The sequence below is a fragment of the Pecten maximus genome, chromosome 13 (genome assembly GCF_902652985.1).
Source record: "Pecten maximus chromosome 13, xPecMax1.1, whole genome shotgun sequence".
Taxonomy (NCBI): domain Eukaryota; kingdom Metazoa; phylum Mollusca; class Bivalvia; order Pectinida; family Pectinidae; genus Pecten; species Pecten maximus.
In genome coordinates, this window is record NC_047027.1 from 29,655,927 (window position 1) to 29,683,237 (window position 27,311).

The 27,311-nt window shown below is 48.1% G+C and overlaps 1 protein-coding gene across 1 annotated transcript; it reads right to left on the reverse strand.

Annotated features, from left to right (window-relative positions):
* Window positions 1-766: 766 nt before the first annotated feature.
* Window positions 767-27,298, reverse strand: LOC117340640. Its single transcript, XM_033902404.1, has 3 exons — window positions 27,199-27,298; window positions 7,367-7,732; window positions 767-882 (listed from the first exon to the last, which is right to left on the reverse strand). The coding sequence occupies exons 1-3, from the start codon at window positions 27,290-27,292 to the stop codon at window positions 767-769; spliced, it is 576 nt and encodes a 191-aa protein (XP_033758295.1). The 5' UTR covers window positions 27,293-27,298.
* Window positions 27,299-27,311: the final 13 nt, after the last annotated feature.

Consider the following 27,311-nt stretch of genomic DNA (forward strand, 5'->3'; position numbering starts at 1 on the left):
ATGCGGTAGCTATAAGTAGAGACCAACCAACCAATTGTTTTCCCATAGACCTTAGTGTTAACGTTTTGGATTATTTCATTCAAATTCTTGAATTGAATATGACGATTATGGTTTATAACAAAAGTTTAGGGTCTGATATAACACCTAATCAAAAAAAAAAGTTGGGTCCTTCAGCTCAAATTTTCTCCAGGGTAGCCATTTTGAAAATAGGTGAATTTCGCAGTAAAAATTCTCAAAAATCTTAAATGTTTACCTGTTTACTATTATTACGTGAACTTTTGGGAAAAAAACGAATCGGACTTAAGAAATTTATATCAACATTTCTTATTGATAGTTACCTATCAGGCTACATATCTATTTTCTCACTTCATAACATACTGGCCAATCAGTGGCTGCCAGACATTTTATCCTTGGCTCAACGTTCTATACACAGGGGCTGTTTCAAAAATATATTTTTTCAATTGGTTGGTTGTTCCCTACTAGGTCAAAAACAGCACGATAAACTGACTGCTAACGAGGACCGCCAGTGTTCAAAGTCAAGATGGGTAGCATAGTGTTACCATGGAAGTCTGAAACAGTGGAAACTGTTCAGAGAACAGCTCAATTCAAACTATTTCCTTAACGCAATAGAAGAACTGGTGAAAGTAGCAACTGCTTGAATGCTGTACGCCGAGCAATTTATGTGTCTTCACCAGAGACGGATGTGAGGGGCCGACGCCTTGCTGAGTGCATGTAATCCCGTTTGGCTCTGCCCAATACTTTAGCCTCAAGAGTCGATGATGAACTCGGCCTTTCTAGGCGAAACAGGGTCAATTGGGTAAAACTTGATGCCTGTGCGATCGAGTTTCCAAAACTTGATATGGAATATCTGGAGACAGTAATCTGTGGGTCATATCAGTTAAAAGAGCACCAAGGTACAATGCAGAGCATCTGACACCGGCGGGAAACTTTGAAGTGTGGGTCTACTGCTGAAAACCGTATCCGAGGCCAAATCCATTCAAGGCACAGATCACAGTCAAAATATAATGTTTGGATTGCGTTCGACAGAAATGACAATGTCCAGCAGGCATACGAACAGTTGGTATGTGTGCACATGTTGCATGTATTTTATATTTCCTGGGCCATATTCGTCACCAAGATCACAGTCTACCAGACCATGCGACACTCACGTTAAAACAAGCAATCAGTTGAGTTGTTTTCACAAGAATCGAATTGTATTCGATTTGTTTGCAATGTAATGACACTGCAGTAGTTATATCTCCAGTTGACATCTCGAAAGTGACACATTGTAATGGTTTGGAACTGACGAAATCAAAATCAGTCACTTTATCTGTAATTTATAGGTTATATATAGTCTTAGTATATAAAATGTCACGTCATTGATCCCAATAACCTACAATAAAATCTTGTAATTTCAACTCTATTGTAACTATTTCAGCGAATTGCATTCGTGTGACAAAGGTCAGGGTCACCAATGTTATCTAAAATGATACCATTTGACATGGGCAACAATCTTGCCAACTCACCGACTTCTGGTTATTAAGAAACTAACGTTTAAGGACAAATGGTCACGAATCTGTATTTTTGTTTCTTTTAAAACAAATGTGTAAAACGACAAATTTACCGGTTTTCACATTTTTCATAAATCGTCATGTTGAAAGAAATCATTAGTAGCAAACTTTTAACCAAGTATAAGAGGTAGAATAGTCCTGGAACTATGCATGTTCAGTTGTCCAGAATGGAAATTTTCTCATTTGTGATGGAGTTTTCCAAGTAGTTTTGCTTAATCAGCAATAGAAATCAAAATTTTCCCTAGAAATATCGTAATACGTGGTATCAAAATGTTAGTTGGACTATTCTGAACACAATGATAAAATAATTTCATGGGAATTGTGTCATATAATAATCTTGGGGGAATTATATGGCAGTACCTACAACAGCGACACAGGTGTTTGTCAAGGAGGTCCCATTTTTTCACAGAATTAATTCTGAAACTAACTTTCCCAGATCTAAACTTTTCATACCCATACCTTTTTGTATTTAATATATTTTGAAAATTCAAGCAGAAGCCGATGCTAATGTTAAATCATCATATATGTTGACCCTATCTTTGCTCTATTACGTCAACAATTCATAAGTTAAGTATTAAAAACATCTAAAAATAGAACGTAACTCGAATCTGCGAACGCCGAGCTAGTTTATAAAAAGCCGATCTTCCACTGCCAAGAATCGTCATTACCTACGGTTGATTGTAACTCTATCCAACACGTGGGTAGTGGATCGTTACCCAGTTAAATCAACCGCAAGTATCCGACAATGACTACCAATATCCATGATGGTTTTTCACGTTGAAGCTAATCGGAAGGTTTCTGGCGTTTTATAGACTTTATAAAAATCTGATATGGGCCGACTAACATCAGAACTCCTGCCGCAGCGAAAGGGGCACTGAAATAATAATAAAAAAAACTGACTCCTAATGGGCAAATGGTGTCGGAACGACACTAAAATAACGTCATACTCTGATGTTGTTTAGACGTTGTATTTTGGTTGAAAATGAAATTTTCTAGACGTCAGAACCTGACGTTGTACGGACGTCGGAAATTTGACGTCTACACAACGTCCTTACAATGATAATACAACGCACTGACAACATCGTTTCAACGTTACACAGCAGTCAGAATCAGACGTTGAACCGACGTCAGAAATACGACCTTTATACAACCAGATTTGTATTTTGCATTGTAACCTATTTTAGCACAAGGAATATTTATAAAATCTGCAAAACTACACTGCAATTTCGTATACACTTCGCAAGTGCGGGTTCAGCGTATTTTGACAATATCTCTTGTGCTCTTAACTTCGTGTCGCATTTCTGAGTGTGTTCAATATTTCAACTCAAAATTGGCAATGTTGTTGCCATTAACATACTATGGTAGGTACTCAAACAAACAAAAATCGTCAAACAGGTGTCCATGTCTTTTATTTGGATTCTTAATTCCGACCACCACTTCGAACGTTGGTCCGGAACATTCAAGAAATTGATGACAACCGATGAGACTTCATGTGCTGTTAGTTTTAATGTCTTCATTTCACGTTCTGTATAAAAATTGATAAAACAAACGGATTATATAATTTGCTTATCTTCTTATAAACATATTTGAGAACATTTGCTTTACAAATAAACCAAATCATGCGTTCACTGAACAATGTCCCAAATTAATTTAAGCTATAAACTGGTTACATAAGGCGGTGTAATTAGTAATATTGTTTTGAAATGCCCTGTCCACATTCATTCACTTGACAATGGGATTTGGCGGCTACCCACATTGTCTTTAGAGTTTAAATTTGTCAACATTTTGAATACTGTACTTGTGTATTTTGGATATCTTGTTTGTTTTTAGGCAATGGCAATCATCTTAAACAAATATCAAACAAAAACTTACAATGTAAAAAAACTCTGACACTCAACAGTTACCATCTACAGAAGATACCGATATCTGTTTTCCGACAATTCGAGTTTGTAATCGACGGATAATTATAGCGGGTAGCTGTAGGCGCGCTGATAGTGCAATGTTTCAACATCACGTTCAAAATAGCATATTAAGAAAATAAACATCAAATTGAAACATCGGGAAAGAATGAAAAACAGACGATTCAAAATAAACACACTTACTTGAAAATCCTGTTTTTATGATTCAAAGTCCTCAGTTCTCGTGCACAACGGCCATAATGGGTCACACTGGCTTAACCAAGGCCCCGGAAAAAGCACATGTGCTGAGATAAAGGTGCTGCTGTCCGAATGGTGCTGTAGTGTCAAGTAATGCGTAACTACACGTACATACATTTTATGTATATGAAATTAGGGTCTCGCCTTTGCAGAACGAGGATTTTGATAACATGCTAGATTGCGCTTTCATATACTTTTAAAAAAATCGATGAATGTGTTAATATCTAGCAAAATATGTCTCCCTGGTGAATATTATATTCATTTCAAATTGTATACACGTGTTTATTTTCAAATACATATATATATATATATATATATTATAATACAATGGCTGTAAATGTCGTCCGACATTGCGTCCATCTGTCAATTACAATGTCTGAATACAGAAGTAATCTGTGGTCTGATCGCCGTTGAAAAAAACGTTACCATTGTGGCGACCAAAATATAACGTCTTTTCAACATTTACACAATGCCATAGTATTGACGTTGTTTCCACGGTTTGGTTTCGACGTCTTATCGACGTTGTAAAATGGTTGTCGACGTCGCGACAATAATTCAACCTATAACCAACGTTGATACAATATCGTGTGTCCACCGGGACGTGTTTGGTCAATGTAAAAACCATTGCTCCATGGAACATGACATTTGCTGTTATGAATAAAAGAAAGATGAATTTTAAGGACTGAACAAAATAACATATACTCTTCTATCGATGTATATTCAATTTTCTTATTTCATCCTTAAATAACGCGAAACAAAACTACGTTTGAATAGTAACACTGTAGTGAGAATAAGTTGAAAGGTTGCAACGTACAGTTGAAGAATAAGATTAGAAAATAGTGCATACATTTGATTGTGACGTTTACATTGACGCTGACGTCACTCCCATGCCCATTACTGGCCGTACACCTGTACACGCCCCCCTGACCACGCTGTATGTTGGTGAGTTGGAGACCTGGCCCTGTAGTGTAGGACTGTCCATCCTTTGTCCAGCTGTAGGTACAGGCCGGGTTACAGTCAGCAGAACACGTGATGGTGGGGATAGTCTGTCCCTCTGTAAGAGTGTAGGTCACAGTTGGTGGAGTCAGATTTACGGTTGAAGGTCCGTCTGGAAGAGATACTGTCTTATAAACCGAAAACGAATGGGATTAAAATGTGTTGTGACCAATTAAACAGTTGATTACATGAATATCAATTCGTGGACTATAAATCGACGACAAAAAAGTTACACTAAAGTCGTGTATACTTACACTGTACATTTATACTGTTTGCGATACTGGTCTTCTTTATTTTTTACGTTTTACTTACACTGTATGATAACATTTATGGCTGTAGTTGACTCCCCGACAATATTCCTAGCTGAACACCTGTATGTCCCGTGTTCTGATCTGTCCAGTTGTCCCAGTGACAACACAGGTGAGACAGTAAAGTTGGTGTTGTCCGGTCGTGTCCAGACAAAGGTACAGCCAGGTCTACAGTCCGCTGTACAGGTGATGTCTGGTAACGTGTCCCCCTCTGTCCTGGTGTAGGTAGTGTCGGGCGGGGACAGAGCTATGGAGGTACCGGGACCGTCTTCAAGTTTAAATGCATATTTAGATTAGACGTATTCAAAATATACAATATGTAAAAGCAATCCACGAATATGTTACGGATATATCGGTGACCAATAGGAAACGCCGTGCCATTTAGTTACATACAGTTGAAACTGGCCCTAACACAATGTCTACCAGACTAACATGAACTTACTAGCATTATTCTGTGATACATTTTGAATATTTTCTTTAAACGAGATGGAAAATAAATGGAACTTTATTTGTGGTCAAAATCGAAATTTTATCAAGAAACTGTGAAATTGTGAAAGACTATGTTTCTGTCCTTGTCAGTAAGAACTGCTTCTATATTGTGCTGTATCTTCATTTATATATTTATTTTTTATTTTTTTTAACGTTTGTAAGAAAACATCGTTATAGTTAAACAAGATTAAACAAGAAATATCTTTAAAAAAGATAAACGGCATAGTTTTAATGCTGGTGGTTATAATGTAAAACTACTGGTGAAATAAATTAACGAACTACGATGTAATTAATAAATGCGCAATTTCAGCACGGATAACAAAATTATATCAGTTTGAATCATTTTGGTGATAATAAGACTGCAAATGTGTCATTTGAATAGATGCATCCACTTATTCAGCTTGCATTCAATTTAAAAGGGACATCACGGTAAAAACGTTGCAATTTTTACTGAATGTACGCGTTTTGTTCCTTTCCAGTTATGTTTCTGTGCTATTCCAATGTTCACAGTCAATCCCTATGTCCAGCTTGACCACTCGATTTACTTAGTTGGGAACCCCCCTCTAAATTTAGCGCGGAAATTATTTTTAGATCATTACGGAACTGTTTTGAAATCGTGGCAACACGAACACACGATAGTTTACAAGGCGATATCTATATTCCATCTGGGTTAGTTGGATAACGATATTATACACAGTGGTTTAAATGTTAAATAACACGTTCTGTATATATTACGGCACACATATTTATGTGTAAATACCGAGTTTGTGTAAATATTACCGAGATTATCATGACCTACTATCAAACAATCAGGCAGAATACGAGTGGCGTCCGTATTACTGTTGTTTTCATGTTTGAACTGTTACAATATATTGTACTGCTTCCCCAGTTTAATTCTAGGATTGTGTTTGACCCATTTTCCTATTATTCTCTTCATTGCGGAAGCTGTTATCGTTTTCAACCCCAGTCGATTCACATTGGAAGCCATTTTTGTTTCCATATGTTTTAGTTTGTTGTGCGCATGCGTTTATCGAATATGTCACAAAATTTGCATATTCAGAGTGATAACATTTTAATAATTGATAATTGATGTTTTATGTACATACATCATCAAATTCGAATGGTCATTGTTCAGAAGGTTATTTGTTTAAAAAGATATTCCCAATAATATGATAAAAAATACAAAATAAATATTGGTCTACCGTGAGGTCCCTTTAACTTTGTTTCGTTTTTAACTGTATATCTGCATTTTGCATTGACCGCTACATTGACCAATCACATACTTCATCTTGACCAGAACGCCACTTGTCGCGTCATATCCGGGGCCAAAAGAAAATTAGACGGCTATGCCGAAAAATATGACTGCGATCTATATCATGACTACAGTTAAACATATTTTTTACTGAAATTATGTGTATGTATACAAAACACGTGCATATAACATGTACATACAATCTACTGTACACTCAAATGCATTTTTATAGTTTATAGTTATAATGACACAAACCGTACACAGCCTGTTTTTTTTTCGGACATCATTTAGTAACTGATCTACCTACTCACAATTTAGCACTGATGCGCAGCACACAAGTTTGCCGTTTTATTTTTACTCGTATTTGTGATCGAACAATTGTAAGATAACTACGCAAAGATTTCTCGAACATTTGCATCTTTCGATGAAGGTACATTGTATGTGAACTTCATGAGTTTGCAACATGCACGCAGGTTACTATACATCAATTAATGTATGAATCGCCATTTGTATTGTATCACATTGCATATCATTGCTTTATTAATGATACAACTAATAATACTGGCACAACAGACAACATATTGTAACGCATACCTGCCACGTTAAGTGTATAGTCATCACTGTCCAGTGTCTGGTTACCATTAGGTAGGTTAAGGTTGGCACGTTTACAGAACCACACAGATCCATGGTCTCCCGTCTGTGGCTGTATGATCCACCGGAACACTGTACCAAGGCCTCCAGACGTTACACAGGAACAGACATCCGGTGTACAGGGGACGGCGGGGCTGACTTTGATGTTGTAACATTGGTCACCACCTACTTGTATACTACCTTCTGAAGTAGTGACGTCAGGACGGTGGTAAAACAGGACAATGTTGGCCTCCTCTGGTACATCACACGTCAGTGTAAACTCAGTCCCAGGGACGGCGTACTCAGATGACCCAGACAGGGTTACAGCATCTAAGTATGAAATTGGATGAAACGTTTAATGTGAATGTACCGCTGTTTCATTTCAGGAAATGGCTACCAGGGAAATATCAAAAATTATTCATTCTATAAAAGTGATATTTTTCACTAGAATACGGGGTAGGGTTTTCGTTGATAAAAAATGTAATAAACAGAATATCTAACAGTGTCTTCAGTAATACCAAATATATTCGACTAAAGTCACTGTGAGATATCCTCTATATCTGTCACCCAAATTATATCGACCGTATGATAACAACAGTTCAATGCGTATGCATACATTCATTAAGATTCTTTTTTATTATTTTTTTTTCTTATGCTCAGATGTAGGCTCATAGATATATCTTAATATTATATGTATATAGTCCAACTTCTCATTCATATTTCATTACCATACTTTTACATTTCTCGTTATACAAATCATACAAACGTGGTGTTCATAATTTCATCCTCGAAAGTAATAATCTCTGTCTCTGTCTCTGTCTCTCTCTCTGTCTCTGTCTCTGTCTCTCTCTCTGTCTCTCTGTCTCTCTGTCTCTCTCTCTGTGTGTGTGTCTCTCTCTCTCTGTCTCTCTCTGTCTCTCTCTCTCTCTCTCTCTCTCTCAAACACACACACACACACACACACCCTTGCACACACGTACCCTTAAAACAGAAGCAGAAATATAAATATATATATCACCAATACGCCCTTTTCATGTAAACATAATATTTATTAAAATATTAAAATTTATCATTTATTTACTGTAGCTTTAGACGTATTTAAAGCTGCCGCTTACCCTGTCACTGACGTCATCAAGTTCAAATACCGAAACAGACGAAATTTTCAAAAGAATTGATATAGTCCCTCATGTCGTTATCAATAGCAATGACATACAATGGTTTTGGCACAGATTTGGCTTTAAAGCCGTTTTCTGCGCAATGATATACGGTTATCATTTTGTAGTGATGCGGCGTTGAATGGGTACAACTGGATAGATCCGATTCCCCGAAAACACATATGTTTTTTATCGTCTTGATATACGTTATTTTCGGTAGAAAATCAGCTCTTAAATTCTAAATTAAAGTCATCATGATAGAAGGTGAAAATGATTCCAAGGATATTTCGTTCGAAACATATTCCCGTCTAACCGGTCATATCAGTGTTGCTAATTTATCAGACGATGATTTAATTTAACATTGGCTCGATTTCAGAGTAAGATAGGCCTTTGATATCAGTTCTTACAAAACAAAAATAAAATGAAATAAAATCTAGTAGGCCAATACATACACAACCGGAAACTATGTTCATAATCCCGATTTTTCACTATTTATGGACTGTTATGTTGTGTATAGCATTTCTAAAAATTCGAAAACAATCCCCTGTGAGTGTGAGTACATTGACATTTTGATAATTTCGTATAGATAAAAAATAGCGCTTATAACCAGTGACGAACTCATTTCTTTCATAAAAAAAATGTAATTTTCATAACATGTGCATTCGAAAGCTCTACAGACCGAAAGTAACTGGCGGTCATCATTTTAAACTGCAACAACTTGAGCTGTATAATTGCAGTATTCAGTCTTATGAAAACAATTTGGTTCACTAAAGACATATAGACAAATGCAATACAGAGTGTAAATATTACACTATAAACGATGATCCGGTCTAGTCTTATTGCTCTGATGTGGTCTCGTCAAACTTTTCATAATAAAATTGAATGCAGGTAATGTTCTCTCACCAACACATTTAGCCATATGTATCTAAAAGTTGTAATGCTGCAATGAGTAGCTATAACCTTATGGTCTTAAGACGGTGGTTGTGGTCTTTCGGTCCTAAGATAGTTGCTCTCGCCTTACGATTATAGGGCGGTGGCTCTCGCCTTACGGTTCTAGGGTGGTAGTTCTCGTTTTACGATTATAGGGCGGTGGCTCTTGCCTTACGATTATAGGGCGGTGGCTCTCGCCTCACGGTTCTAGGGTGGTGGCTCTCGTTTTACGATTATATGGCGGTGGCTCTCGCCTCAGGGTTCTAGGACGGTGGCTCTCGTTTTACGATTATAGGGCGGTGGCTCTCGTCCTACGGTTCTAGGTTGGTGGCTCTCGCTTTACGATTATAGGGCGGTGGCTCTCGTCCTACGGTTCTAGGTTGGTGGCTCTCGCTTTACGATTATAGGGCGGTGGCTCTAGCCTTACTATTCTCGGGTGGAGGCTCTCGTCTTACGGTCATGTGGCGGTGGCTCTCACTTTACGATTATAGGGCGAGGGCTCTCACCGTACGATTAAAGGGCGGTGGCTCTCGTCTTACGGTCCTAGGTTGGTGGCTCTCGTTTTACGGTTCTACGGTGGTGGCTCCAGCCTTACGATTATAGGGTGGTGGCTCCCACCTCACGGTTCTAGGGCGATGGCTCTCATCGTGCGATTAAAGGGCGGTGGCTCTCGTCTTACGGTCCTAGGTTGGTGGCTCTCGTTTTACGATTATAGGGCGATGGCTCTCGTCCTACGGTTCTAGGTTGGTGGGTCTCGTTTTACGATTATAGGGCGGTGGCTCTCGCCTTACGGTTCAAGGGCGGTAGTTCTTGTTTTACGATTATAGGGCGGTGGCTCTCGCCTCACGGTTCTAGGATGGTGGCTCTCGTTTTACGATTATAGGGCGGTGGCTCTCGTCCTACGGTTCTAGGTTGGTGGCTCTCGCTTTACGATTATAGGGCGGTGGCTCTAGCCTTACTATTCTCGGGTGGAGGCTCTCGTCTTACGGTCATGTGGCGGTGGCTCTCACTTTACGATTATAGGGCGAGGGCTCTCACCGTACGATTAAAGGGCGGTGGCTCTCGTCTTACGGTCCTAGGTTGGTGGCTCTCGTTTACGGTTCTACGGTGGTGGCTCCAGCCTTACGATTATAGGGTGGTGGCTCCCACCTCACGGTTCTAGGGCGATGGCTCTCATCGTGCGATTAAAGGGCGGTGGCTCTCGTCTTACGGTCCTAGGTTGGTGGCTCTCGTTTTACGGTTATAGGGCGGTGGCTCTCGTCTTACGGTCATGTGGCGGTGGCTCTCACTTTACGATTATAGGGCGGTGGCTCTCGCCTTACTGTTCTTGGGCGGTGGCTCTCGTCTTACGGTCCTAGGTTGGTGGTTCTCGCCTTACGATTATAGGGCGGTGGCTCTCGTTTTACGATTATAGGGCGGTGGCTCTCGCTTAACGATTATAGGGCGGTGGCTCTCGTCTTACGGTCATGTGGCGGTGGCTCTCACTTTACGATTATAGGGCGGTGGCTATCGCCTTACTGTTCTTGGGCGGTGGCTCTCGTGTTACGGTCCTAGGTTGGTGGTTCTCGCCTTACGATTATAGGGCGGTGGCTCTCGTTTTACGATTATAGGGCGGTGGCTCTCGCTTAACGATTATAGGGCGGTGGCTCTCGCTTAACGATTATAGGGCGGTGGCTCTCGCCTTACGATTCTCGGGTGGAGGCTCTCGGCTTACGGTCATGTGGCGATGGCTCTCGTCCTACGGTTCTAGAGCGTTGACTATCACCTTTCTGTTATAGGGCGGTGGCTCCCACCTAACGGTTCTAGGGCGAGGGCTCTCGTCTTACGGTCCTAGGTTAGTGGTTCTCGTCTAAGGTTCTATGGTGGTGGCTCTGGTCTTACGGTTCTAGGGTGGTGGCTCTCGCCTTACGGTTCTAGGGCGGTAGCTTTCGCCTTACGATTATAAGGCGGTGGCTATTGTCTTCGATTATAGCGCGGTGGCTCTCGCCTTACAATTATAGGGCGGTGGCTCTCGCCTTACGGTTCTAGGGCGGTGGCTCTCGCCTTACAATTATAGAGCGTTTGCTCTCGCCTTACGATTATAGGGCGGTGGCTCTCGCATAACGATTATAGGACGTTGGCTCTCGTCTTAAGGTTCAAGGGTGGTGGCTCTGGTCTTGCGGTTCTAGGTTGGTGGCTCTCGTCTTACGGTCTTTGGGCGGTGGCTCTCGCCTTAATGTTCTAGGGCGATGGCTCTCGTCCTCGTGGTGACTCTCGTCTTACGGTTATAGGGCGGTAGCAATCGCCTTATGGTCCTAGGGAGTGGCTTTCGCCTTACGATTCTAGGGCGGTGGATCTCGCCTTACGGTTATAGGGCGGTGGCTCTCGCCTTACGATTCTAGGGCGGGGGCTCTCACCTTTCGATTATAGGGCGGTGGCTCGCGCCTTACGATTATAGGGCGGTGGCTCTCGTCTTACGGTCCAAGGGAGGTGGCTCTCGTCTTACGGTTCGAGGTCGGTGGCTTTTGTCTTAATGTTCTAGGGCGGTGTCTCTCGCCTTACGATTATAGGGCGGGGCTCTCGCCTTACGATTATAGTGCGGTGGCTCTCGCCTTACGGTTCTAGGGCGGTGGCTTTTGTCTTACGGTTATAGGGCGGTGACTCTCGCCTTACGATGATAGTGCGGTTGTTCTCGCCTTACGGTCCTAGGTTGGAGGCTCTCGCCTTAGGATTATAGGGCGGTGGCTCTCGCTTTACGATTATAGGGCGGTTGCTCTCGCCTTAGGATTCTAGGGCGGTGGCTCTCGCCTTACGATTATAGGGCGGGGGCTCTCGCCTTACGATTATAGTGCGGTGGCTTTTGTCTTACGATTATAGGGCGGTGGCTCTCGCCTTAGGATTCTAGGGCGGTGGCTCTCGTCTTAGGATACTAGAGCGGTGGCTCTGGCCATACGGTCCTAGGGTGGTGCCTCCCGCTCTACCGTTCTAGGACGGTGGCTCTCGTCTTACGATTCTAGGGCGGTGGCTCTCGTCTTACGATCATATAGCGGTGGCTCTGGCAATACGGTTCTAGGGTGGTGGCTCTCGTCCTACGGTTCGAGGGCGGTGGCTCTCGCCTTACGGTTATAGGGCGGTTATAAGGTAGTGGCGCTACAGCCTTACGATGATAGGGCGGTGGCTCTAGTCTTACGGTCCTAGGTTGATGGCTCTCGTCTTACGGTCATGTAGCGGTGGCTCTCGTCCTACGGTTCTAGGGCGGTCGCTCTCGCCTTACGGTTATAGGGCGGTGGCTCCCACCTTACGGTTCTAGGACGGGGGCTCTCACCTTACGATTATCGGTCGATGAATCGCGCCTTACGATTATAAGGCGGTGGCTCTCGTCTTACGGTCCAAGGGCGGTGACTCTTGCCTTACGATTATAGGGCGGTGACTCTTGCCTTACGATTATAGTACGGTTGCTCTCGTTTTATGGGTCTAGAGAGGTGGCTCTTGTCTTACGGTTCTAGGGTGGTGGCCCTCGCCTTACATTTATAGTGCGGTGGCTCTTGCCTTCCGATTATGGGCCGGTGGCTCTCGCCTTCCGATTCTAGGGCGGTGGCTCTCGTCTTGCGGTCATGTAGCTGTGGCTCTGGCCATACGGTCCTAGGGCGTTGGCTGTCGTCCTACGGTTCTAGGGCGGTGGCTCTAGCCTGATGATTTTAGGACGGTGGCTCTCGTATTACCGTCATGTAGCGGTGGCTCTGGCCATACGTTTCTAGGGCGGGTCTCTCGTCCTACGGTTCTATAGCGGTGGCTCACGCCTTACGGTTATAGGGCGGTGGCTCCCACCTTACGATTATAAGGCGGTGGCTCTCGCCTTACGGTTCTAGGGTGGTGGCTATCGCCTCGCGGTTCTAGGTTGGTGGCTCTCGCCTTACGATTATAGGGTGGTGGCTCTCGCTTTACGGTTATAGGGCGGGGCTCCCACCTTACGGTTCTAGGGCGTTGGCTCTCACCTTACGATTATAGGGCTGTGGCTCTCCCTTTACGATTATAGGGCGGTGGCTCTCGCCTTACGATTCTAGGGCGGTGGCTCTCGTCCTACGATCATGTATCGGTGGTTCTGGCCATACGGTTCTGCGGTGGTGGCTCTCGTCCTACGGTTCTATTGCGGTGGCTCTCGCCTTACGGTTATAGGGCGGTGGCTCCCACCTAACGGTTCTAGGGCGAGGGCTCTCACCTTACGATTATAAGGTAGTGGTTCTCGCCATACGGTCCTAGGGCGATGGCCCTCGTCCTACGGTTCAAGGGCGGTGGCTCTCGCCTTACGATTATAAGGCTGTTGATCTCGCCTCACGGTTCTACGGTCGTGGTTCTCGCTTTACGATTATAGAGCGGTGGCTCTCGTCTTACGATTCTAGGACGGTGGCTCTCGTTTTACGGTTATGTAGCGGTGGCTCTGGCCAAACGGTCCTAGGGCGTTGGCTGTCCTCCTACGGTTCTAGGGCGGTGGCTCTCGCCTTATGATTTTAGGGCGGTGGCTCTCGTCTTACGGTCATGTAGCGGTGGCTCTGGCCATACGGTTCTAAGGCGGTGGCTCTCGCCCTACGGTTCTAGGGCGGTGGCTCTCGCCTTACGGTTATAGGACGGTGGCCCTCGTCCTACGGTTCTAGGGCGGTGGCTCTCGCCTTATGGTTATAGGGCGGCGGCTCCCACCTTACGGTTCTAGGGCGAGGGCTCTCACCTTACGATTATAAGGCGTTGGCTCGCGCCTTACGATTATAAGACGGTGGTTCTCGTCGTACGGTCCAAGGGTCATGGCTCTCGTTTTACGGTTCTAGGGTGGTGGCTTTTGTCCTACGGTTCTAGGGCGGTGACTCTCGCCTTACGATTATAGGGCGGTTACTTTTGCCTTACGATTATAGTACGGTAGTTCTCGCCTTGCGGTTCTAGGGTGGTAGCTCTCACCTTACTATTATAGGGTGGTGGCTCTCGCCTTACGGTTATAGGGCGATGGCTCTCACTTTACGATTATAGTGCGGTGGCTCTCGCCTTGCGGTTCTAGGGTGGTGGCTCTCACCTTACTATTATAGGGTGGTGGCTCTCGCCTTACGGTTATAGGGCGGTGGCTCTCGCTTTACGATTATAGGTTGGTGGCTCTCGCTTTACGATTATAGTGCGGTGGCTCTCGCCTTACGATTCTAGGGCGATGGCTCTCTTCCTACGGTCCAAGGGTGGTGGCTCTCGTCTTACGGTTCTAGGGTGGTGGCTTTTGTCTTACGGTTCTAGGACGGTGACTCTCGCCTTACGATTATAGGGCGGTGACTCTTGCCTTACGATTATAGTACGGTAGTTCTCGCCTTGCGGTTACTAGGGCGGTGGCTCATACCTTACTATTATAGGGCGGGGGCTCCCGCCTGAAGAATATAGGGCGGTGGCTCTCGCCTTACGGTTCTAGGACATTGGCTCTCGTCTTACGGTCATGTGGCGATGGCTCTCGTCTTACGGTTCTAGGGCGGTGGCTCTCGTCCTACGGTTCTAGGGCGGTGGCTTTCGCCTTACGGTTATAGGGCGGCGGCTCTCGCCTTACGATTATAGTGCGGTTGTTGTCGTCTTGTGGTTCTAGGGTGGTGGCTCTCGCTTTACGATTATAGGGCGGTGGCTCTCGCCTTAGGATTCTAGGGCGGTGGCTCTCGTCTTACGGCCATGTGGCGGTGGCTCTGGCCATACGGTCCTAGGGAGGTGGCTCTCGTCCTACCGTTCTAGGGCGGTGGCTCTCGCCTTACGGTTCTAGGGCGGGGGATCTCACCTTACCATGTTAAGGCGGTGGCTCTCGCCTTACGGTTATAGTGCGGTGGCTCTCGCCTGATGGTTCTATGGCAGTGACTCTGCCCATACGGTTCTAGGGTGTGGTTCTTGTCTTACGGTTCTAGGGTGGTGGCCCTCGTCTTACGATTTAAGGGTGGTGGCTCTCGCCTTCCGATTATAGGGCGATGGCTCTCGTCTTACGGTCATGTAGCGGTGGCTCTGGCCATGCGGTCCTATGGCGTTGGCTGTGGTTCTACGGTTCTTGGGCGGTGGCTCTCGCCTTATGATTTTAGGGCGGTGGCTCTCGTCTTACAGTCATGTAGCGGTGGCTCTGGCCATACGGTTCTAGGGCGGTGGCTCTCGTTCTACGGTTCTAGACGGTGGCTCTCGCCTTACGGTTATAGGGCGGCGGCTCCCACCTTTCGGTTCTAGGGCGAGGGCTCTCACCTTACGATTATAAGGCGGTGGCTCGCGCCTTACGATTATAAGGGTGGTGGCTCTCGTCGTACGGTCCAAGGGTGGTGGCTCTCGTCTTACGGTTCTAGGGTGGTGGCTTTTGTCTTACGGTTCTAGGACGGTGACTCTCGCCTTACGATTATAGGGCGGTGACTCTTGCCTTACGATTATAGTACGGTAGTTCTCGCCTTGCGGTTCTAGGGCGGTGGCTCATACCTTACTATTATAGGGCGGTGGCTCTCGCCTTACGAATATAGGGCGGTGGCTCTCGCCTTACGGTTCTAGGACATTGGCTCTCGTCTTACGGTCATGTGGCGATGGCTCTCGCCTTACGATTCTAGGACGGTGGCTCTCGTCTTACGGTCATGTAGCGGTGGCTCTGGCCATACGGTCCTAGGGCGTTGGCTGTCGTCCTACGGTTCTTGGGCGGTGGCTCTCGCCTTATGATTTTAGGGCAGTGGCTCTTGCTTACAGTCATGTAGCGGTGGCTCTGGCCATACGGTTCTAGGGCGGTGGCTCTCGTCCTACGGTTCTAGGGCGGTGGCTTTCGCCTTACGGTTATAGGGCGGCGGCTCCTACCTTACGGTTCTAGGGCGAGGGCTCTCACCTTACGATTATAAGGCGGTGGCTCGCGCCTTACGATTATAAGGCGGTGGTTCTCGTCGTACGGTCCAAGGGTGGTGGCTCTCGTCTTACGGTTCTAGGGCGGTGACTCTCGCCTTTCGATTATAGAGCGGTGGCTCGCGCTTTACGATTATAGGGCGGTGGCTCTCACCTTAACATTATAGGGCGGTGGCTCTCGTCCTACGATCCTAGGGTGGTAGCTCTCGTCTTACGGTTCTAGGGCGGTGGCAATCGCCTTATGGTCCTAGGGAGTGGCTCTCGCCTTACGATTATGGGGCGGTGGATCTCGCCTTACGATTATAAAGCGGTGGCTCTAGCCCTACGGTCCTAGGTTGGTGGCTCTCGTCTTACGATTATAGGGTGATGGCTCTCGCCTTAGGCCTACAGGGCTTAGGATCTCGTTTAACGATTATAGGGCGGTGGATCTCGTCTTACGATCATGTGGCGGTGGCTCTCGCCTTATGATTATAAGTCGGTGGCTCTCGCCTTACGATTATAGGGAGGTGGCTCTCATCTTACGATTATAGGGCGATGGCTTTCGTCCTACGGTCCTAGGGCGGTAGCTCTCGTCTCATGGTTCAAGGGTGGTGGCTCTGGTCATGCGATTTTAGGGTGGTGGCTCTCATCTTACGGTCTTTGGGCGATGGTTCTCGCCTTAATGTTCTAGGGCGGTGGCCCTCGTTCTACGGCTCTATGGTGGTGACACTCGTCTTACGGTTCTAGGGCGGTGGCAATCGCCTTATGGTCCTAGGGAGTGGCTCTCGCCTTATGATACTATGGCATTGAATTTGCCTTACGATTCTAGGGCGGTGGATCTCGCCTTACGATTATAGGGCGGTGGCTCTCGTCTTACGGTCATGTAGCGGTGGCTCTGGCCATACGGTTCTAGGGCGGTGGCTCTCGTCCCACGGTTCTAGGGCGGTCGCTCTCGCCTTACGAATATAGGGCGGTGGCTCTCGCCTAACAGTTCTAGGGCGGTGGCTCTCGCCTTACGGTTATGTGGCCGTGGCTCTCGTCTTTAGGTTATGTGGCGGTGGTTTTCCCCTTACGATTATAAGGCGGTGGCTCTCACCTTACGGTTATAGGGCGGATGGTCTCGCCTTACGATTTCAGGGCGTGGCTCTCGTCTTACGGTCATGTGGCGGTGGCTCTGGTCTTTAGGTTATGTGGCGGTGGTTTTCCCCTTACGATTATAAGGCGGTGGCTCTGGCCATACGGTTCTAGGGCGGTGGCTCTCGTCCTACGGTTCTAGGGCGGTGGCTCTCGCCTTACGAATATATGGCGGTGGCTCTAGTCTTTCGATTATAGGGCGTTGGCTCTCGCTTTACGATTATAGGGCGGTGGCTCTCCTCTTATGGTCTTTTGGCGGTGGCCATTACCTTGCGGTTCTAAGGCGCCGGCTCTCGACTTACGGTTCTGGGGCGGTGGCTCTCACCTTACGATTATAGGGCGGTTGCTCTTGTCTTACGGTTCTAAGGTGATGGCCCTCGCCTTACGATTATAGGGCGTGGCTCTCGCCCTACGGTCCTAGGTTGATGGCTCTCGCCTTACGATTATAGAGCGGTGGTTATCGTCTTACGGTCATGTGGCGTTGCATGGCTCTCGTCGTATGAGTATAGGGCTGTGGCTCTCGCTTTACGATTATAGGGCGGTGGCTCTCGTCTTACGGTCATGTGGCGGTGGCTCTGGCCATACGGTTCTAGGGCGGTGGCTCTCGTCCTACGGTTCTAGGGCGGTCGCTCTCGCCTTACGAATAAAGGGCGGTGGCTCTCGCCTAACAGTTCTAGGGGGGTCGCTCTCGTCTCACGGTTATGTGGCGGTGGCTCTCGCCTTACGGTTATGTGGCGGTGGCTCTCGTCTTGATGTTATGTGTCGGTGGTTATAGAGTGGTGGCTCTCACCTTACGGTTATAGGGCGGTGGCTCTCGTCCTACGGTTCTAGGGCGGTCGTTCTCGTCTTACGGTCCTAGGGCGGTGGCTTTGGTCTTACGGTTCTAGGGCGGTGGCTCTCGTCTTACGATTATAGTCCGGTGGCCCTCGCCTTACGATTATAGGGCGGTGGTTCTCGCCTTACGGTTCAAGGGTGGTGGCTCTCGCCTTACTATTATAGGGTGGTGGCTCTCGCCTTACGGTACTAGGGTGGTGGCCCTCGCTTTACGATTATAAGGTGGTGGCTCTCGCCTTACTATCATAGGGTGGTGGCACACGCCTTGCGGTTATAGGGCGGTGGCTCTCGCCTTCCGATTATAGGGCGGTGGCTCTCGCCTAACAGTTCTAGGGCGGTGGCTCTCGCCTTACGGTTATGTGGCCGTGGCTCTCGTCTTTAGGTTATGTGGCGGTGGTTATAGAGTGGTGGCTCTCACCTTACGGTTATAGGGCGGATGATCTCGCCTTACGATTTTAGGGCGTGGCTCTCGTCTTACGGTCATGTGGCGGTCGCTCTGGTCTTTAGGTTATGTGGCGGTGGTTTTCCCCTTACGATTATAAGGCGGTGGCTCTGGCCATACGGTTCTCGGGCGGTTGCTCTCGTCCTACGGTTCTAGTGCGGTCGCTCTCGTCTTACGGTCCTAGGGCTGTGACTTTTGTCTTACGGTTCTAGGGCGGTGGCTCTCGCCTTACGATTATAGAGCGGTGGCTCTCGCCTTACGATTATAAGGCGGTTACTCTCGCCTCACGGTTCTAGGGCGATGGCTCTCGTCTTACGGTCATGTAGCGGTGGCTCTGGCCATACGGTCCTAGGGCGTTGGCTGTCGTCCTACGGTTCTTGGGCGGTGGCTCTCGCCTTATGATTTTAGGGCGGTGGCTCAAGTCTTACGGTCATGTAGCGGTGGCTCTGGCCATACGGTTCTAGGGCGGTGGCTCTCGCCTTACGGTTATAGGGCGGCGGCTCCCACCTTACGGTTATAGGGCGAGGGCTCTCACCTTACGATTATAAGGGTGGTGGCTCTCGTCGTACGGTCCAAGGGTGGTGGCTCTCGTCTTACGGTTCTAGGGTGGTGGCTTTTGTCTTACGGTTCTACGGCGGTGACTCTCGTCTTACGATTATAGGGCGCTGGCTCCCACCTTACGGTTCTAGGGCGAGGGCTCTCACCTTACGATTATAAGGCGTTGGCTCGCGCCTTACGATTATAAGACGGTGGTTCTCGTCGTACGGTCCAAGGGTCATGACTCTCGTCTTACGGTTCTAGGGTGGTGGCTTTTGTCCTACGGTTCTAGGGCGGTGACTCTCGCCTTACGATTATAGGGCGGTTACTTTTGCCTTACGATTATAGTACGGTAGTTCTCGCCTTGCGTTCTAGGGTGGTGGCTCTCACCTTACTATTATAGGGCGATGGCTCTCTTCCTACGGTTCAAGGGTGGTGGATATCGTCTTACGGTTCCAGGGTGGTGGCTTTTGTCTTACGGTTCTAGGACGGTGACTCTCGCCTTACGATTATAGGGCGGTGACTCTCGCCTTACGATTATAGTACGGAAGTTCTCGCCTCGCGCTTCTAGGGTGGTGGCTCTCGCCTTACGATTATAGGGCGGGGGCTCTCGCCTTACGATTATAGTGCGGTGGCTCTCGCCTTACGGTTCTAGGGCGGTGGCTCTCGCCTTACGATTATAGGGCGGTTGCTCTCGCTTTACGATTATAGGTTGGTGGCTCTCGCTTTACGATTATAGTGCGGTGGCTCTCGCCTTGCGGTTCTAGGGTGGTGGCTCTCACCTTACTATTATAGGGTGGTGGCTCTCGCCTTACGGTTATAGGGCGGTGGCTTTCGCTTTACGATTATAGGTTGGTGGCTCTCGCTTTACGATTATAGTGCGGTGGCTCTCGCCTTACGATTCTAGGGCGATGGCTCTATTCCTACGGTTCAAGGGTGGTGGATATCGTCTTACGGTTCCAGGGTGGTGGCTTTTGTCTTACGGTTCTAGGACGGTGACTCCCGCCTTACGATTATAGGGCGGTGACTCTCGCCTTACGATTATAGTACGGAAGTTTTCGCCTCGCGGTTCTAGGGTGGTGGCTCTCGCCTTACGATTATAGGGCGGGGGCTCTCGCCTTACGATTATAGTGCGGTGGCTCTCGCCTTACGGTTCTAGGGCGGTGGCTCTCGCCTTACGATTATAGTGCGGTTGTTGTCGCCTAGGGTGGTGGCTCTCGCTTTACGATTATAGGGCGGTGGCTCTCGCCTTAGGATTCTAGGGCGGTGGCTCTCGTCTTACGGCCATGTGGCGGTGGCTCTGGCCATACGGTCCTAGGGAGGTGGCTCTCGTCCTACCGTTCTAGGGCGGTGGCTCTCGCCTTACGGTTCTAGGGCGGGGGATCTCACCTTACCATGTTAAGGCGGTGGCTCTCGCCTTACGGTTATAGTGCGGTGGCTCTCGCCTGATGGTTCTATGGCGCTGACTCTGCCCATACGGTTCTAGGGTGGTGGCTCTCGCCTTACGATTTAAGGGTGGTGGCTCTCGCCTTACGATTATAGGGCGGTGGCTTTCGCCTTCCGATTATAGGGTGGTGGCTCTCGCCTTACGATTATAGAGCGGTGGCTTTCGCCTTACGATTCTAGGGTGGTGGCTCTCGCCTTACGATTCTAGGGCGATGGCTCTCGTCTTACGGTCATGTAGCGGTGGCTCTGGCCATACGGTCCTAGGGCGTTGGCTGTCGTCCTACGGTTCTTGGGCGGTGGCTCTCGCCTTATGATTTTAGGGCGGTGGCTCTCGTCTTACAGTCATGTAGCGGTGGCTCTGGCCATACGGTTCTAGGGCGGTGGCTCTCGTCCTACGGTTCTAGAGCGGAGGCTTTCGCCTTACGGTTATAGGGCGGCGGCTCCTACCTTACGGTTCTAGGGCGAGGGCTCTCACCTTACGATTATAAGGCGGTGGCTCGCGCCTTACGATTATAAGGCGGTGGTTCTCGTCGTACGGTCCAAGGGTGGTGGCTCTCGTCTTATGGTTCTAGGGCGGTGACTCTCGCCTTTCGATTATAGAGCGGTGGCTCGCACTTTACGATTATAGGGCTGTGGCTCTCACCTTAACATTATAGGGCGGTGGCTCTCGTCCTACGATCCTAGGGTGGTAGCTCTCGTCTTACGGTTCTAGGGCGGTGGCAATCGCCTTATGGTCCTAGGGAGTGGCTCTCGCCTTACGATTATGGGGCGGTGGATCTCGCCTTACGATTATAAAGCGGTGGCTCTAGCCCTACGGTCCTAGGTTGGTGGCTCGCGTCTTACGATTATAGGGTGATGGCTCTCGCCTTAGGCCTATAGGGCGTAGGATCTCACTTTACGATTATAGGGCGGTGGATCTCTCGCCTTACGGTTCTAGGGCGGTGGCTCTCGTCTTACGATCATGTGGCGGTGGCTCTCGCCTTATGATTATAAGGCGGTGGCTCTCGCCTTACGATTATAGGGAGGTGGCTCTCTGCTTACGGTTCTAGGGCGGTAGCTCTCGTCTTATGGTTCAAGGGTGGTGGCTCTGGTCTTGCGATTTTAGGGCGGTCGCTCTCACCTTACGAATTTAGGGCGGTGGCTCTCGCCTAACAGTTCTAGGGCGGTGGCTCTCGCCTTACGGTTATGTGGCGGTGGCTCTCGTCTTTAGGTTATGTGGCGGTGGTTATAGAGTGGTGGCTCTTACCTTACGGTTATAGGGCGGATGGTCTCGCCTTACGATTTTAGGGCGTGGCTCTCGTCTTACGGTCATGTGGCGGTGGCTCTGGTCTTTAGGTTATGTGGCGGTGGTTTTCCCCTTACGATTATAAGGCGGTGGCTCTGGCCATACGGTTCTCGGGCGGTGGCTCTCGTCCTACGGTTCTAGGGCGGTCGCTCTCGTCTGACGGTCCTAGGGCGGTGACTTTTGTCTTACGTTTCTAGGGCGGTGGCTCTCGCCTTACGATTATAGGGCGGTGGCTCTCGCCTTACGATTATAGGGTGGTGGCTCTCACCTTACGGTCCTAGGGCGGTGGCTCTCCCTCTACGGTTCTAGGGCGATGGCTCTCGCCTCACGATTATAGGCCGGTGGCTCTTTCCTTACGATTATAGGGCGATTGCTCTCGCCCTACGATTAAAGGGCGATGACTCTTGTCCTACTGTCCTAGGTTGATGGCTCTCCTCTTACGGTTCTAGCGTGGTGGCTCTTGTCTTACGGTACTAGGGTGGTGGCCCTCGTCTGACGATTATAAGGTGATGGCTCTCGCCTTACGATAATAGGGCGTGGCTCTCGCCCTACGGTCCTAGGTTGATGGCTCTCGCCTTACGATTATAGGGCTGTGGCTCTCGTCTTACGGTCATGTGGCGGTGGCTCTGGCCATACGGTTCTAGGGCGGTGGCTCTCGTCCTACGGTTCTAGGGCGGTCGCTCTCGCCTTACGAATATAGGGCGGTAGCTCTCGCCTAACAGTTCTAGGATGGTGGCTCTCGTCTTACGGTTATGTGGCGGTGGCTCTCGCCTTACGTTTATGTGGCGGTGGCTCTCGTTTTTAGGTTATGTGGTGGTGGTTATAGAGTGGTGGCTCTCGCCTTACGGTCATGTGGCGGTGGCTGTCGTCTTTAGGTTATGTGGCGGTGGTTTTCCCTTACGATTATAAGGCGGTGGCTCTGGCCATACGGTTCTAGGTCGGTGGCTCTCGTCCTACGGTTCTAGGGCGGTCGCTCTCGTCTTACGGTCCTAGGGCGGTGGCTTTTGTCTTACGGTTCTAGGGCGGTGGCTCTCGCCTAACGATTATAGGGCGGAGGGTCTCGCCTTACGATTATAGTCCGGTGGCCCTCCCCTTACGATTATAGGGCGGTGGTTCTCGCCTTACGGTTCAAGGGTGGTGGCTCTCGCCTTACGATTATAGAGTGGTGGCTCTCGCCTTACGGTCCTAGGGCGATGGCTCTCGCCTCACGATTATAAGGTGGTATGTCTCGCGTTATGATTATAGGGCGGTGGCTGTCGTCTTACGGTTCTAGGACGCTGGCTCTCGCCTTACGATTATAGGGCGGTGGCTCTCGCCTTACGATTATAGTCCGGTGGCTCTCGCCTGACGGTTCTAGGGTGGTGGCTCTCGCCTTACGATTATAGGCTGGTGGCTCTCGCCTTACGGTCCTAGGGCGGTGGCTCTCCCTCTACGGTTCTAGGGCGGTGGCTCTTTCCTTACGATTATAGGGCGGTGGCTCTCGCCTCACGATTATAAGGTGGTGGCTGTCGTGTTATGATTATAGGGCGGTGGCTGTCGTCTTACGGTCCTAGGTTGGTGATTCTCGTCTTACGATTCTAAGGTGGTGGCTCTCGCCTTACGATTGTAGTCCGGTGGCTCTCGTCTTACGGTTCTAGGACGCTGGCTCTCGCCTTACGATTATAGGGCGGTGGCTCTCGCCTTACGATTATAGTCCGGTGGCTCTCGCCTGACGGTTTTAGGGCGGTGGCTCTCGCCTTACGGTTCTAGGATGGTGGCTCTCGTCTTACGGTTATAAGGCGGTGGCTATCGCCTTATGATTTTAGGGCGGTGGCTCTCGTCTTACGGTCATGTGGCGGTGGCGCTGGTCATACGGTTCTAGGGCGCTGGCTCTCGCCTTACGATTATAGGGCGGTGGCTCTCGCCTTACGATTATAGTCCGGTGGCTCTCGCCTGACGGTTCTAGGGTGGTGGCTCTCGCCTTACGATTATAGGGTGGTGGCTCTCGCCTTACGATTATAGGGCGGTGGCTCTCGCCTTACGATTATAGGGCGGTGGCTCTCGCCTTACGATTGAAGGGCGATGGTTCTTGTCCTACTGTCCTAGGTTGATGGCTCTCCTCTTACGGTTCTAGCGTGGTGGCTGTCGTCTTACGGTTCTAGGTTGATGGCTCTCCTCTTACGGTTCTAGCGTGGTGGCTGTCGTCTTACGGTTCTAGGTTGGTGGCTCTCTTACGATTATAGGGCGGTGGATCTCACCTTTTAGTGGCTCTCGTCTTACGGTCATGTGGCGGTGGCTCTAGCCTTATGATTGTAGGGCTGTAGCTCTCGCCTTACGATTATAGGGCGGTGGCTCTCGCCTTACGATTTTAGGGCGGTGGCTCTCGTGTTACGGTCATGTGGCGGTGGTTCTGGCCGTACGGTTCTAGGGTGGTGGCTCCCACCTTACGATTCTAGGGCGGGGGCTCTCACCTTACGATTATAGGGCGGTGGCTCTCGTCTACGGTCATAGGGTGGTGGCTATCGCCTTACGGATCTTGGGTGGTGACTCCCACTTTACGGTTCTAGGGCGGTGGCTCTCGTCTTACGGTCATGTAGCGGTGGCTCTCGCCTTACGATTTGAGGGCGGTGGCTCTCGTCTGACGATTATAGGGCGGTGGCTCTCGCCTTACGATTAAAGGGCGATGGCTCTTGTGCTACTGTCCTAGGTTGATGGCTCTCCTCTTACGGTGGCTTTTGTCTTACGGTACTAGGGTGGTGGCCCTCGCCTTAAGATTATAAGGTGGTAGCTCTCGACTTATGATTATAGGGCGGTGGCTCTCGTGTTACGGTCATGTGGCGGTGGTTCTGGCCGTACGGTTCTAGGGTGGTGGCTCCCACCTTACGATTCTAGGGCGGGGGCTCTCACCTTACGATTATAGGGCGGTGGATCTCGTCTTACGGTCATGTGGCGGTGGCTCTCGCCTTACGATTATAGGACTGTGGCTCTCGCCTTACGATTTGAGGGCGGTGGCTCTCGTCTGACGATTTTAGGGCGGTGGCTCTCGTCTTACGGTTTCAGGGCGGCGGCTCTCGTCTTACGGTCATGTGGCGGTGGCTCTCGCATTACGATTTTAGGGCGGTGGCTCTCGTCTTACGGTTCTAGGGCCGTGGCTCTCGTCTGACGGTTCTATGTTAGTGGCTTTTGTCTTACGGTTCTAGGGCGGTGGCTCTCGCCTTACGATTATAGGACAGTTACTCTCACCTTACGATTATAGTGCGGTGGCTCTCGCCTTAATGTTCTAGGGCGGTGGCTCTCGTCCTACGGCTCTAGAATGGTGATTCATGTCTTACGGTTCTAGGGCGGTGGCTTTCGTCTTACGGTCATGTGGCGGTGGCTCTGGCCATACGTTTCTAGGGCGGTCGCTCTCGTCCTACAGTTCTAGGGCGGTGGCTCTCGCCTTACGGTTATATATCGAGCGGTGGCTCTCGCCTTACGGTCCAAGGTTGGTGGCTCTCGTCTTACGGTTCTAGGGCGGTGGCTCTCGCCTTACGATTATAGGGCGGTGGCTCTCGCCTTACGATTATAGGGCGGTGGCTCTCGCCTAACGGTCATGTGGCGATGGCTCTGGCCATACGGTCCAAGGGCGGTGGCTCTTGTCCTACGATTATAGGGCAGTGGCTCTCGCCTTACGATTATAATCCGGTGGCTCTCCCCTTACGATTATAGTGCGGTGGCTCTCGCCTTAATGTTCTAGGGTGGTGGCTCTCGTCCTACGGCTCTAGAATGGTGATTCACGTCTTACGGTTCTAGGGCGGTGGCAATCGCCTTATGGTCCTAGGGAGTGGTTCTCGCCTTATGGTACTATGGCGTTGCTTTTGCCTTACGATTCTAGGGCGGTGGATCCCGCCTTACGATTATATGTATCGTCAGATGAACAAACAGTCATTGTCATTTTGAGGCGGACTCTCCTTGTAGTAGTTGATGGCTACCTCATTGAACAACATACGGAAGGCCAGTCGTATGTCATCCAGAGCAATTAGGGTAAAGTGTCTTCCCAAGGGACACGACTACGACAACACACGTTTCTCAGCTTTTCGATAGCTTAATGGTAACATTACAAATATCCTATGTATGGTGGCATTCTTAACGTCAGTCGTTACATACGCGACTAGCAATGTTTCCCTGAATTCAAACTAATATACCGGTTTACTTCGAAATGTTTCATATACATATTGATTTTAATATAGCACGATTAACATTTAACGTTAAAGTCATGAAAATGCTATATTTTGATAATTTCAGGTTTCATCAAATCAATGAAATATATTTGCATCAATAATCCAAAAAAATAGATGTACATGTTTCGTTATCTTATACCATAATAGAGGTTTAAATATCACTCTCCAAATTATGTATTTTGTTTTTAGCTTTTGTATTCATGCTATTATATGGGCTGTAAGGCTTTTGGAATAACATTCGAACAGTCCACTAGGTGACTCGCACATACTCTATGCTACGAGCTCGGTTATCTAGCCATTGTTGAGTCAGTTATATAAGTGTGTGTTATCTGAGAAATGTGATGATAGTGTTTGCTGTTCTGTAATCGTAGTCAGAAAGCGACACCTTTGAACTCATTTCCGTGCCCACAATATGTAATGGAGCTAATTTATTGAGATTTGTGAGGGTTTCACGTGACGTAAAATGTTAATATCCTCAGCATCACAAAACATATCATAACCTGACATAAATGAGTTGTTTAATTTATACAAAAATATATAGCACCCATTTATATGAGTAATATATACAACTACACCACGCAGCGGTTCGTTCTGTTAGGATTTGTAACTATCACAAGGTGTTATCTTTGAAAAAAGAAACAGAAAGGGAGGAACGGACGAATGACGTGCAAACGGCTGACCGGACGGTCGGACAGACAGACAAACAAAGAGACACACAGGTAGCTTTGGTACCGTATATCTATAACACAGGCGCTAGGTAAACAGTCAATTGACAATGATTACATTGCATTATCTTTTGTATAGTGAAACAACAAATACAAATATTATGATACATTTGAGGTTCACGTCACCATCTGTATATCTGTATTAGGGGTATCGTTACCACACTAACAAACAGTCTAATGACGTCACTCGGCTCGATTTAAAAAGACTCACTAAATTAATAAAATGACAGCTACATTTTTTGATATAATGACAGGGTTGATACGAGTAAGTATACATTCTATACGTACCTGACGGTGATGAGACTGCCAATAGTAGTAAGATGATCCAGTGGATTTTTATGTCACTTTTGGATACAGATACGTGTTGATTATGTAGGTACATTTTTGACGTATATCTGTAT

Bases quoted from the DNA above. Each gene is read 5' to 3' on its own strand.
- LOC117340640 (XM_033902404.1), bottom strand. From the start codon at position 27,292: ATGTACCTACATAATCAACACGTATCTGTATCCAAAAGTGACATAAAA. The intron at 7,733-27,198 runs GTACGTATAGAA...TTTCATACTTAG, and splicing joins GGCAGTCTCATCACCGTCAG to ATGCTGTAACCCTGTCTGGG. The intron at 883-7,366 runs GTATGCGTTACA...TATGACCCACAG, and splicing joins CTATACACTTAACGTGGCAG to ATTACTGTCTCCAGATATTC.